General features: G+C 33.9%; 1 protein-coding gene and 2 long non-coding RNA genes across 3 annotated transcripts; 2 read left to right on the forward strand and 1 right to left on the reverse strand.

Moving 5' to 3' along the window:
* The first annotated feature begins 1,098 nt into the window (after positions 1-1,098).
* LOC142617656 (uncharacterized) lies at positions 1,099-3,044 on the forward strand. Its single transcript, XR_012841015.1, has 2 exons — positions 1,099-1,541; positions 2,738-3,044. It is a non-coding gene; the product is annotated as an uncharacterized LOC142617656 (long non-coding RNA).
* An 842-nt stretch (positions 3,045-3,886) lies between these two features.
* LOC142617654 (uncharacterized) lies at positions 3,887-5,928 on the reverse strand. Its single transcript, XR_012841014.1, has 2 exons — positions 5,476-5,928; positions 3,887-4,311 (listed from the first exon to the last, which is right to left on the reverse strand). It is a non-coding gene; the product is annotated as an uncharacterized LOC142617654 (long non-coding RNA).
* Positions 5,929-8,784: 2,856 nt separating this feature from the next.
* Positions 8,785-11,608, forward strand: LOC142614699 (caffeic acid 3-O-methyltransferase 1-like). The gene is made up of 4 exons (XM_075787258.1): positions 8,785-9,356; positions 9,940-10,250; positions 10,860-10,924; positions 11,166-11,608. Exons 1-4 carry the CDS (start codon positions 8,929-8,931, stop codon positions 11,466-11,468), a joined length of 1,107 nt encoding a protein of 368 aa, XP_075643373.1. The 5' UTR covers positions 8,785-8,928; the 3' UTR covers positions 11,469-11,608.
* Positions 11,609-14,152: the final 2,544 nt, after the last annotated feature.

Below are 14,152 nucleotides of genomic sequence, written 5' to 3' on the forward strand. Positions count from 1 at the left end.
GTCTATGTGATAATAACAAACAATCAATTACAGACTTTACTGTTTGTCACATAAGATAGTTGTGGCAAAAATTAATGGTTTATTATGTGATACTAGAATTATTCAAAATATTTTCTCAAAAAAAAAAATACTCAAAATATATTTAGAGTTGTCCTCCCCCACCCAATTTTAGGGATTTTTTCCTAAACCAAACCCATTTTCACTTAAAACACACGGCCCAACCCAACTTCTTTAAAACACTCCGTCCAAGCCCACTTTGACTTAAGTCTAAACCCAAGTTAACCCCCAAGCTAAAGTCCAAAGGCCTATAAACCCATTCAGCCCAAGGCCAACCTGACTTCTCCTATTTATCAAAATGCCACCCAACTTTTCAAAATCACACAAACACCATCACCTTTCCTACAAACTACACCTTTTGCCCCCAACCCCCCCTCAAATATATCTTTTAAGCAGAACTTACATAAATTACCAGAATCCCCCCCAAATACACCTTGGAGTAACCCAAACATTCGTAGAACACTTAACATTAACCCCAAACTTTACAAAAATAACCAAAAAATAGCCCTAAAACACCCAAAATGACCAAAATTTCATTGAAACTTAAAAAATGACCATAATACCCCTAAAACACCAAAAAATTCCAAATTTCTTTAAAATATCAAAATAGTAAAATACCTCTATAGTTTTTGAAATAATCAAAATACCCTCTAAAACAAACATGTTATAAGAATCTTATCAGAAATGCTTAACCCAAAGTTGGAGTGTCACACTCTTCAATATTAGGGTAAGCCCAATAATGGACTATTCACCTCATGTAAAGGTCCTCTAATTTGGTTTTTATCAAAATATGGACCTTAGGCCCATCCAAATCTTTGATTCCATCATATTTTTGCATGCTTATTTATTATTATTTAATCAATAAAATATCCTATGAATTGTTAGAATTTAGGAATAAATAAAAGGATTGAGATCCCGTGCAATACCTAGGGTATTGCACGGGGTGCAATAGCACAAATCTCAGCCGTATAATTGATCCAAAGCTCATTATTTTGACACCTTATACATCCAGCCTGGCAATCCGTGTGCTTTCAATTTCTCCCACTTTCTCTTTTTCATTTCAGCTACTCTCTTCTCTCTCTCTCCCACTTCAACTGGGTTTCTTTTTCTCTCTTCCCTAACGCTACACTTTCTCAACATCCACTTGCTCTGTGCGTCTCCCTCAATCTCGTCGGTCACCGCTGCTAGCATACCCAACTCAGACCCATTAGCACAAAAAAAAAAAAAGAACTCACCATCTGAAACCACGCCTACGATCCCTTTTTAGACCCAGATCAAGAGAGAGCAAGGGTTGGGGTTTGGAGAGAATCGAGTGTAGAGAGAAAAGTTGATACTTTTGGGTTTGATCTAGGGAGGGTAGTGAGATTGAGACACAGAGTAAGAGATTTTGGTTAGAAGAAGCCACCATCGAAGGTGGTGGTGAGTGGTGGTTGTGATGAGCCATGGTGAGGCTGACTTGGGCTTGTTTCAGAGACCACCGACAGGTAGTTTCCCCTTTTATCTCTCTCTTTTTCTTTATTAATTTTTTTTTATAAACTCTGTTTGGTTGCTGGGAAAGGAATGAAAGTAAATAACAGTGTCACAATTTTGTTGATTGATGTATTGCTGCTGAATTTAATTCTATTTTCTTTTATTTTGTGTTTTTGGTTTCTAGCTTAGGAATTGAAATCACCTGTTGAACCCGTGATTGAGCAATATCAGTTATGGCAACTCCACAAATTTCTTGTACTTAGAAAAATGGGTAATTTTTTCCAGCTTTAGATTTTTGGGGATTTCTATTGGTTGGTAGTGACATTCTATTTAGTTAGATTCTATTTTTATAATTCCAATGTAGGAAAATTCATGTCCTATTGTTATTAATGGCACAAAGGGCTTTCTTATAACAAATTAATTGAAGGAATTTTTCTTAGTTGAACTTCTGTTGTTGCCAGTTGCGACTGCTAGAAATCACCCCATAGGCAAGCAGAATCTCCTTTAGAAATGGACTAGTTAAAGCATTTATTAAGAACTATGTCTCCATCTTTGCACGTTGTCCAAATACGAGATATGCAGCCAACTATACATCCTTCCTTTTTCACTGATTCTAGATTGAGTAAGGTACTTTTCAATTAGCATTTGGACCCATGGAACTTCAAAGTCCTATGCCATTCTCCAACACAGTTTGGCAAGAATGTCAGGGTTCCTTTTCTTTCATTTGAAAAATACCAAGATCTCAAGGTCTGTGAGGCTTTGATGTGTACAATGTTGATCCTGTTGTAACCAATCCATGCTCAATGTTAAACATTTACTATAAGTGGAAATTCTCCTGTGTTGTTATTCTTCTATTCTAAATATCTAACAATTATTTAGTAACAAATTGGCAACTGAGGTTTTATTCCTTCAATTGGCCTATTGAAGTCAAGTTTTCTTCTGCACCTTTAGAGTTGATGGTTTCTTCTTGTCCAGAACCTTCATCACTTTCCCAAATAATGTCCCTGAATCTTTAATTATGCTTAATTGTTTGTTGGTTATTCTTGTTGAATGTATTGCAATCAGATTATGCATTGTCCTGATGCATTTATCTAGTTGTGTATGTTATCTTCTTGAAGGGTTAATTATGTTGAGTTTTTGAAGTCAGGTTGAGCTTGAGTGTAATCATCAAGTTTGCCATTTTTAACGTGTTTTTACCTTGACAATGCAGACTTGGACTTTTATACTTCATCACATATACTTGCTCGATTCTAGAAGCTCCTTGAAGAGAACTTGTTTAGGGGAAGGATAACTGATTTCTTTTACCTGCTCTTACTCGAGGCCATTGTTGTAACTGGAATTGTTCTTGGGGGAATGATACATTGTTGGAGCCACAATGTTATGTTGTATTGTAGAACATACACTTGTATCGAAGTCTATAATTCAATAGAACCCTTGTTATTGTGGTTTTGTAATCAAAGTGTATATTTCAATAGAATTTGTACATTTTTAGATTAAATTATTTATTTTTTTATTTATTTTTTTTGTTTTTGTTTTTTTTGTGTTCAGTTTTAAGATTGCAAGATTGCATTTGTCACTAAAATTGGTTTGTTGTCTACCAATTTTGATGAGGGGAAAAAAAATACAAATTAAAGATGATTAAGTCTCTTACCATCATTTTTTTATGCAATCAAAACTACCATAGTTGGCTTGCTAACATTTCAAAAGATAAACCACAAGCATCATTATAGATATTAAAATATTTAGAAAAGGAGAATTACATTTTATTCCATTCGCCTTCTTACCTAATGAACAATGAAACCGACATTGAAATTCAACCTTATATCCCAAGCTCCTAATGAATTCTTTCAGCTGCATGAATCAAAACATGATACATAACCATATAGGGATAATTTTATTTTTAAGTCAGCCTTCCTCTTGTCCGTGTAGCTCATTGCACTTTCATGATATAATTTTCTGGTACAACAGGGGAAAATCAAAATAATTCCTTTCATCAAATGCATTCCTCAGTTTTATGTTGCACATGACTAGAGCATCTAAGATGAGTGCACCATAGTCTCACTTAGTGGTACCTCTAGTTTCTTATTATTGCATTATTTCTAACTCAGCTTCAGTACCAATCACAATCTCAACACACTCATCTTAGCCACAACAGTCTTAGATCAGGGTGGATGTGGGGCCGGGTGGGGAATAACCCAAAGAACACAACACAGCCAGAAGAACTTCACATGGCTCGCTTACACTCAACCTTAAATCCCAAGTTCCTAACGTATTGCCTCAACTGCACGAATCAAAATGTGCCACTCCATATAGGGCTAATTTATTTTTATCATAGATTACCATGATTAAAACAAAATAATTTAATCTAAAAATGTACAAATTCTATTGAAATATACCCTTTGATTACAAAACCACAACAACAAGGGTTCTATTGAAATATAGACTTCGATACAAGTGTATGTTTCAAGATTCTAGCACCAAAATACATAATTCCAGCAAAAATTGTAGGGAAAAGGCGTATGTTTCAAGATTCTAGCAAAAAAGGGTAGGGAAAAAGTGTATGTTTCAAGATCAAATGCTGTGATGATCTCAAGCAGCGCAACTGTGGCAGCCCTTCCATTCCTGTCACTACCAATTCAGAAAAAGAGAGTTGACTGCTCAATTGGATCCCAAAAAAACCTTGTTCCAAAAAACTTATGAAGGCACTCTTTAACCTCTAACATTTCATTGTAAAGTGGAGTGCCACAAAATCGATACTACTTATCTGGTATTGGCTTGGCACATCTGCAAAAAAATTGTGAAAGAAAACAAGTTCAATCAAAACAAAGTTATTAAGCAAGGAATAAAGAAAGTTATTAAGCAAGGAATAAAGAATTTCTATGATACTTGTCAACAAAGACGCCAAGGGGGAAAAAAGTTTTTTAAACAAAAAGGCAGACTTATATAGACAACAATTTAAACTTTTAGAAGCAAGATATCTTTAACAAAAACAAATTCAACCAGATAAAGAACTAGAGTAACAAGGATTGGAAACAAAAAAAGAAATAAATTACTTAACACTGAGTATAGACATTATATCCAACTAGCGAAATCCATCACAAAGATTCTGCAAGGTTCCTTAAAATAAGGTTGCAAGTTATTGTGAGTTCTCACAATGCATTATTTTCTATTGAATATCACTAGCAAATTTATTCAATGTTTTGCTCCAGTTCAAAATGCCAATGTTTCCCCAAGAACTTATAAAACTCAAAATTTAATGTGAATGTACAAAAGCTTCAAAAGCTAAATTTCTTTTGTCAAAATTTGTAAATCATTTGCTGAGTATAAGTTCTTTGAGTAAGCCAATCAACTATAGCAAAGATAATAAGAAGAGAACCCAAGTTAACAAACTATTAGCTTATGTTGGACACCGATAAAACAGCAGAACTTATAGTTATGTACCCGTAACAAGAAATATGGGAGGGCTACAGAATTTATAGCCAGGTACAAAAATAATATCATTGTTTAGTCTATTTTTCTTTTATCCCACAAAATACAGAACAAATTTAGCAACAAAAGATCTCACAAGAAAAAGAATCAAGGTAACCAATGTTGACAAAGTGGCATTAAAATTAGTAACATCCATTTTTAAACAGATTTCAGAAAAAAAATATAATTGCTGTCAAACATAGATATATAATATTTATACACAACTAAATTTCAGAGAAGAATAATGGTTGTGGAATTGCCATAACTGATATTGCTCAATCACTGGTTCAACAGGTGATTTCAATTCCTAAGCTAGAAACCAAAAACACAAAATAAAAGAAAATAGAATTAAATTCAGCAGCAATACATCAATCAACAAAATTGTGACACTGTTATTTACTTTCCTTCCTTTCCCAGCAACCAAACAGAGTTTATTTTAAAAAATTAATTAAATAAAATGAGAGATAAAAGGGGAACTACCTGTCGGTGGTCTCTGAAACAAGCCCAAGTCAGCCTCACCATGGCTCATCACAACCACCACTCACCACCACCTCCGATGGTGGCTTCTTCTGACCAAAATCTCTTACTCTGTGTCTCAATCTCACTACCCTCCCTAGATCAAACCCAAAAGTATCAACTTTTCTCTCTACACTCGATTCTCTCCAAACCCCAACCCTTGCTGTCTCTTGATCTGGGTCTAAAAAGGGATCGTAGGCGTGGTTTCAGATGGTGAGTTCTTTTTTTTTTTTTGTGCTAATGGGTCTGAGTTCGGTATGCTAGCAGCGGTGACCGACGAGATTGAGGGAGACACACAGAGCAAGTGTGGATGTTGAGAAAGTGGAGCGTTAGGGGAGAGAGAAAAGGAAACCCAGTTGAAGTGGGAGAGAGAGAGAAGAGAGTAGCTGAAATGAAAAAGAGAAAGTGGGAGAAATTGAAAGCACACGGATTGCCAGGCTGGATGTATAACGTGTCAAACAAATGGGCTTTGGATCAATTATATGGCTGAGATTTGTGCTATTGCACGGGATCTCAATCCTAAATAAAACTAGCATGTAAGTCGTGCTATGCATGGAATTTATTAAATTTTATTATTTTAACAATACCACATGTTAAAACATTTATTGTACATCTCAAGGTGTTTGTCATAATACCAAATACATGGCATATGATTAAAATCTTCAATGAAATAAATGCATTTATTTACTCTGGTATTTAAGTTCATATTTTTATTATTAATATTTATGACCACTAATTCCTAGTTTGTCATTTGCCTATATTTTTTCCTAACTATTCCCCTTCCAAAGGCTATTCAAGTATTTTGAAAAAAAAAAAAGTAATTTGTTAAAAAAACTTTAATGGAGTAATATATGTGTAATGTAATTATCTATTAAGAATTTTTGAAAACTAACCATAATTAAATGAGAAATGATATGTCCACAACACAATTAAAAAATAAGCCTAGAAGTCATTTTATTTTATTCTTTACTTTTCAACATATGAAATTAAAATTGAACAAATATAACAATAAAATGTATACAATATTCTTCAATATGGTGGCAGTCAATTTGGTCCTTATTATTTTTAACTTATAGTCAATTTGGTTCCTACTATTACACCCTTAGCTATTTTTCTAAAACTGCTGTTATTATTTTATTACCTATTTGGTTGAATTTATTTTCATCTTGAAAAGGAATATATAATTTTTTAAAGTAAAATTTTTTTTTGAGAGATATTTTTATACAATAAACAAGATAAACAAATATGCGTCATGCCCTAAAAGGATTAAATTAATCGGGTTATAATTGAGGTTTCTCGTATTTGCTTATACAATAAACGTGACTTTTTTTTTTTGCATCAGGTACTTAGCAATGATGAACATGGTTTTTAGATCCAGATCGTTCAATAAATCGTAAAAGGGAAATATTAAGAGTTTTTAAAGTCAAATTGAGGTCGAACCATAATGACGTCATAATTAATTTAATAATTAATAAATATATAAATTAATATACTAAATTAAAAAAAATACCTAAAATAGTTCCAAATATTTGACTATTTAATCTAATAAACTTTTTTTTTTTTATGAAACTCAAGACCCATTTGGGATGTGTGTTTAAACAACAATTTTTAATTTTTTTAAATATATATAAATAAAAAAATTTGTAAAAATACATATAATATTGTTTAAAAACTGAAAACATTATTCATGAGATTAATTAAAAAAAAAAAAAAAGTTTACAGACATTTTCGACTTTCCCATCAACAACAAAAAAAAAAAAGAAAAAAAAAAGAAAAAAAAAAAGAAGAAAAGTGGCGGCAGTGGTCACTGGTTGGTATCCCACTCAACTTTTGTTGAGAACCCAAGGCTCTGGTACTATACCCATTCCCCCCATGAAATTTTTAAAATAAAATATAATCGAAGCCCAAGAATATAGGCTGTGGTTGACAGTCAGGTTGAGTATACGAGACGGCAAAAACAAGAAATAACAAGAGAAGAGAGGAAGACAGTCACAGAGAAGGCAAAAACGCAAAAATAACAAGAGAGGAGAGAAAATGAAGAATACTAAGACAGAGAAAGGACAAGAGAGAGCGATATAGAGAAGAAGACTGAGAAGAAACTATGATGTGATCTCAAGTCTCAACGTCTAACAGCATGTTTGAAGCTACAAGAATGGAGATCTACTTCTGTAAGCCTGTAGAATGTAGATAATGTTTTTTTTTTTTTTTCAAGCTTTGACTGGACCCGGACGGTTCGACTGCAGTTCCCACGGTCCACTGGGTTTTTTGTGTAGAACAAGTTTTGGAGTTTAAAGAACCGTTTCAAATGATGCTCTAATAGGACCTGCTAAGGATCTAATCGATGATGATCACCCTGCAATCTATAAAAATTGTACATATGCAGAATACTATGAAAAATTCTGGAACAGAGGACTTGCAACTGATTGTGTTTTAGACATGTTCAAAACATCTAGCGCTTGACTATAATGTACAATTCCTAGAACGTGCTTGTCCTTGTTAGAATGGTGATTTAATTACTTAATTAAATTTATCATTTCTTATTAGTTTCAAAATTTTAAAATATGTGGTAATTTTTCATGTCATTGGTCTGATCTTTTGATTTGATCTTTAGATAAAGCTGTAATGGCTCTAAAAAATGAATAAAATTGCTTCTATCTTTCGGCCATTTGTTTGTTCAGTTTTAAAAGGTTGATCTTAAACACGACCTTTTTTTCACACCTTATTAATATAGCAAGTCGTGGTTGGAGCAAGATTAGTCTAACATTAATATCTCAAAAGGTTATCAATGACATCATTTTCATTATGCACTAAAAAGTCAAATTAACAACCGTGAAAAACGTGGGTCCTTGGGACTTTTTGATATGTTATTCAAATGATTGTGATTTTCTTTTTCGATTTGCCATTCAATAAGCCTTGTCGGCACATATTTTAATTTGATTTTGAATGTTAAAAAAGAACCCGGTGCAAGTCAAGCAGCCCAAAGACAGCAGAAGGGACAGAGCTGTGACTTTTTGGACACCAAGTTCTGATTTCATGGTTATCTAATAACAAAGTTACAGTGGTCTGGTTTTATTAAACAAGATCCTGAAGCTACCTAGCCTTGTATCCCTAAGTTTTTGATATGTTATTCCAGTAATTGTGATTTTCTTTTTCTATTTGTCATCCAGTCAGCCTCATGACCACATATTTTAATGAATTTTGCAGATTAAATTTAAAAAAAAAAAATGCAAGTCAAGCCGCCCAAAGGCAGCTGAAGAATTCAGAGCTGTGATTTTTTGAACGCTAAGGTTGAATCTCATATCAATTTACAAAGTTACAGTGGTCTGGTTTTATTAAACAAGATCCTGTAGCCACCAAGCATACTCAACCTGGTTTATCAATTTTCTGAAGTCTTCTATTTGACACCAAAACCACATCATGAGCTCCAAGGAAAGCCAGATTGGTGCATCCATCAATGAAGAGGACAGTCTTTCCCAGTATGCTATGCAGCTAGCAACTGCATCAGTGTTGCCCATGGTATTGAAAGCAGCAATAGAGCTTGGTGTGCTTGAGATTTTGGATAGAGCTGGCCCTGGATCACTTCTTTCTACTTCCCAAATAGCATCCCAGCTCCCCACTCACAGCAATCATGACAAGTCTTTGCTTCTTGATTGTATGCTCATGCTTCTTGCTAGCCACTCTATACTCACTTGCTCTATTGCCACCCATCAGCATGATGGCCAAGTTTCCAGGCTCTATGGTTTGGCACCTGTTTCCAAATACTTCATAAAAAACAAGGATGGATTTGGAGGAACACTTGCACCCTTCTTAGATTTGTTCCAGGACAAAGTCACGATGAATATCTGGTATTACTAGCTAACAAAATGCTAAACTTTCCTTAATATCATCATCAGTAACTTTTTCTACTTAGTTCGTTTACTTTTACTTCAATAATCAAGTTAGTCTTTTAGAAATTATTTTTGTCAATTTTGTACATCATTTTATCAAAGTAAGTCTAGTCGTTTTGATCCAAATCAGCTAGCAAATGAAATCATTTTTATATGTATGTATACACATACATATATGATAATAATACTCATCGAACAACAAGACCTATTATAATTTTTATGGAGCATCTCATAAATGTTGACATTTAAAAATTAATCAAAAATAATGTTTAAACAGAGTTGTTTGTTAACAAATTTGGACAGAAAGATCAAATTGATTCATTTTCACAAAGTGGGAAACTAAATTGTTAAAAATTAAACATTATGAACTAATTTGAGAATTGAAATATAAGTCTGAATTTTAGAAATTTTAATGATAGGTATCACAACAGGTGCTTAACAAAAAGCTAGAACTTTCTTTATTATGATCATCCTATTATCTTCTTCTTCTTCTTCTTTTTTCCCCTTCTGTAAAAAAATTTAATGTTAAGTATCACAACAGGTACCATTTGAAAGATGCAATTTTGGAAGGAGGAATTCCATTTTCTAGGGCTTATGGCATGGAAGCAATTGAGTATGCTCGGAAGGATGACAAATACCGTGAAATTTTCATGGGCTCAATGAAAGATTTGAACCCATTAGTTATGAAGAAGATTCTTGAGAAATACAAGGGTTTTGAAGGTCTGAAATTGCTGGTGGATGTAGGAGGTGGTGATGGCACTCTCCTTAACATGATCATCTCCAAGTATCCTACCATTAAGGGTGTCAACTTTGACTTGGCCTCTGTTATAGAAAAGTCACCCTCCTATCCTGGTATGAATTTCGGTAATTGGGTTTCATCAAATAACCATTTCCTTAATAGGAAAATGCTATTCTTCAGATATGGGAAATTGTGCATGTTTGGTATTATAAAGGCTTAAGAACTATCTTGTGTCATGCTTTGGTTCAAACCAAACCTAAACTGGATTAGAATTTCAATTTTTGGGTTTCATCAAATAACAATTTCCTTTCTTAAAAGGAAACTGCTATTCTTTAGATCAAAATTTGATGGGAAATTGTGCATGTTTTGTATTATAAAGGCTTAAAAACCTTCTTGTGTCATGCATTGATTCAAACCAAACCTAAAGTGGATTAGTATTGATTTCATGGTGATCAAGATCTATTCAATGAGTGACCTGCAGATGCTCCTACTTCATGCTAGGGCTAGCCCAAGACAAGGCTTGTTCCATTTTAATACTAAGGGGTCAGTCATGTTAGGCTCAACCTTTAGTTAACATGAAAAAATAATATGAATTTGAAGTGGGACGCTCAATTGTAACAAAGGGGAGTCACTAGTATGCATGGCATTTGATGAAATCTTGCTCTCAAATTAATTTAGTTTCATATTTTCCTATGTAAATTCTTGGGAGGTTATTGTTGCAGGTATCGAGCACATTGCTGGAGACATGTTTGTAAGTATTCCAAAAGGAGATGCCATTTTTATGAAGGTAGGTTCATTACAATTGAACCCAACAAATATTATCCATATCCCTCTCTAACACACCGGTTAATGAAGTTTGTATTTCCCCCATTAAGTACTGATTAATGATGTATAACTATAAACCAAGTTCTAAGAGTTGGTCTTTAGAATTCCCATGATACTACAGAGAACAACAAACATAGATTAGTGATCTGTTGGTTGTACATTCTGGACAGTTTTTAACTGACATTGTGATTTGTATGAGACAGTGGATACTTCATCATTATGACGAGAAAAAATGCTTGAAGGTACTAAAAAGTTGCTATGAAGCACTACCAAACCAGGGAAAAGTGATAATAGTAGATATGGTGGTTCCAGAAGCCCCTGCAACTACTAGTGAGGATAAAAGCTTGTTTCAGTTATATTTGTTCCTGATGAATACAAACCCAGAGGGAAAGGAGAGGACAGAGAGAGAAATCGAATGCTTGGCAAAAGAAGCAGGATTTTCGGGTATTCAAGTGGCATGTTGTGCTCATAATTTTTCAGTTGTGGAGTTCTACAAAAATATGTAACATTTAGTCATCACATGTTCTACAACTATATCAATAGACATCAATAAAATGTTCCCTAAAACATGTACTGTATGAATGATAATAATGCATAGAATCTCTGTTGACTCTCTTGTTAGAGGCAAAAGCACCAAGATTTTAGGGTATTAAAGTCGCATGTTGTACTTATAATTTTCATTTATGGAGTTCTACAATAATATGTAACATTTAGTCATGACACGTTCTATAATTGTATCAATAGACATCAGTAAAATGTTCCCTAAAGCAAGTACCATACAAATGATATATATGTATATAGGAGTTTGTGGTTCTCTTTCTCGTCCTGGGACATCAGCTAAAAGCTGAACTAAACTAATAACGAATAAATCATGAGTAATGCTTGGACGCAACCTTTTCTCACCCCTTTCTAAGATAACAAGTTGTGATTTGGAGCAAGATTAATTTAGCATTGTTTCTTACAAGATTGTAAATGACCTCATTTTTATTATGCACTAATTGTAACAAGTCATATTAACAATTGGGAAAAATTGTGTTCCTAAGCTTTTGATATGTTATTCTAGTAATTGTGATTTTCTTTTTCTATTTGCCTTAAATTAAAAAATAATGCAAGTCAAGCCGCCCAAAGGCAGCTGAAGATGTCAGCGCTGTGATTTTTTGCACGCCACTCATAATTATCAATTAACAAAGTTACAGTGGTTTGGTTTTTTAAAACAAGATCCTGCAGCCACCAAGCATACTGAACCTGGTTTATCAATTTTCTGAAGTCTTCTATTTGACACCAAAACCACATCGTGAGCTCCTCCAAGTAAAGCCAGATTGGTGCATCCACTAATAAAGAGGACAGTCTTTCCCAGTATGCTATGCAACTAGCAACTGCGTCAGTGTTGCCCATGGTATTGAAAGCAGCAATAGAGTTTGGTGTGCTTGAGATTTTGGATAGAGCTGGTCCTGCGCGAAGAAAGTAGTATACAATGCTATATGTTGAAGACCAATATTGGTCAAACAATGTGCTTCGGTGGGACCTGTGACCTATCATAATCAAGTACTTATTTCCGCAACCACGATAATTCTACACGTGATTCTTTGGCTCGTAATTTTCTACAAGTGGGTCCTACGACTACGGCATTTCTTCGAAAAGACTCCTTCAACCGCATATTCTCAACAAAAATAGAGTATTTGGGTGAACTAATTCCCCAACCCGCAGCATCTGCAAGTAATGAAAGATATCAATTACTTACACGGATGCCATAAGCACTGTGCATGCTTGGGGGCTAATCTTGATACCTATTTTAGCCATATATTTTTTACAAGCTCAATTCAACTGAATCCAATTGCCTTGTGGGTTTAATTCATATATTTTATTTTATTTTATTATTTTAAGCATGGCTCAAGCCTATGCGACATATTGTGAGAACTTGAAAAAGTATGATTTCGTTTCTTTCAGACTTTTTACATAAGCTCAGCCCATGCATATTACCAAGTGGATAAGGGACACTAATAGCACCTTAGGCCCATGGAGGAAGTTTTATACCGAAATTTCCACCCCAAAACAACTTTTATACTCTGGCTGACTGTGGCTCAAATTTTTTGTCTGAACTCACTTTTCCTTTTAAAAATAATTGGCTCTCATTGGCCAACTCTAACTTCTAGTCCTCACTTAGGTTATCTTCCCAATGGTCTGAAACAACTGAAAAGAGTGAACCAATGAGGATTTAGTCAAGCATTTTCCTTAATTATGAATAAAAGCAAGCTAACTCTTTTATCCAACTAAAGCAAATTTGATCCAAACATCAACTTAGCACCTTGGAGGTCTATAGCCTTATCTTTTAGTTTAAAAACTAGTCATTAAGGACACCTAAAGGCTACTATAAAACTCTCCCTTTAGCTCAAAATAAAGTGAACCATGTTTTCCCCACAAAGTTGAAACTTGAGACCAAAAACTCATTCAGCCAACTAACATCCTCACAATTCTAAAGTTTGGGGGTTGAAATATGGGTACAAGAGAACCTCCCTCTCTTCCTCACAACCTCTCTCAATTCCATCTTCTTGCTAACTGCGGGTCAAAGATTCAGACCTGTGTGATTTTTCTACATTTTCTTGTGTTTCAGTTATGAAATTTTGATTTTTCTTTTGTTAATGCAGCATTAGTCTTTTGTTCATTATACATTTGAAATTTTAGGCTTGATTCTCCACAAATAAACATTTTGGTTAATCTTGCATTTTTGGCCATTGTCACAAAACACCCCTGACAAATTCTTAGATAAATTTATAGATATTATTAATAATAGGACAAAATTTATGTACAGTAATTTAGGTGTTGTTCCTTAGGTTCCCTTCTTAATATTCTATCATGCAGCTACTTAACTTAAAAAAAATACCCTTCCATCCATAAGAAAAAAGTCACATGACAGAATCTTAAAAAATGAATCTAAGAAACAGTACCTAAGTCTTGCTCTTAATAATATGTGTTCATGGCTCATTGTCTATGAATACACAAGCTTTTTGGCCCTTGTCTCAAAACATCCCTGACAAATTCTTAGATAGATTTATAGATATTATTAATAATATGACAAAATTTATGTACAATAACTTAGGTATTGTTCCTTAAGTTCTCTTCTTAAGATTCTGTCATGTGGCTACTTAACTTAAAAAATACCCTCTCATCCATAAGAAAAAAGCCACATAGC

The sequence above is a fragment of the Castanea sativa genome, chromosome 11 (assembly GCF_040712315.1).
Source record: "Castanea sativa cultivar Marrone di Chiusa Pesio chromosome 11, ASM4071231v1".
NCBI lineage: Eukaryota > Viridiplantae > Streptophyta > Magnoliopsida > Fagales > Fagaceae > Castanea > Castanea sativa.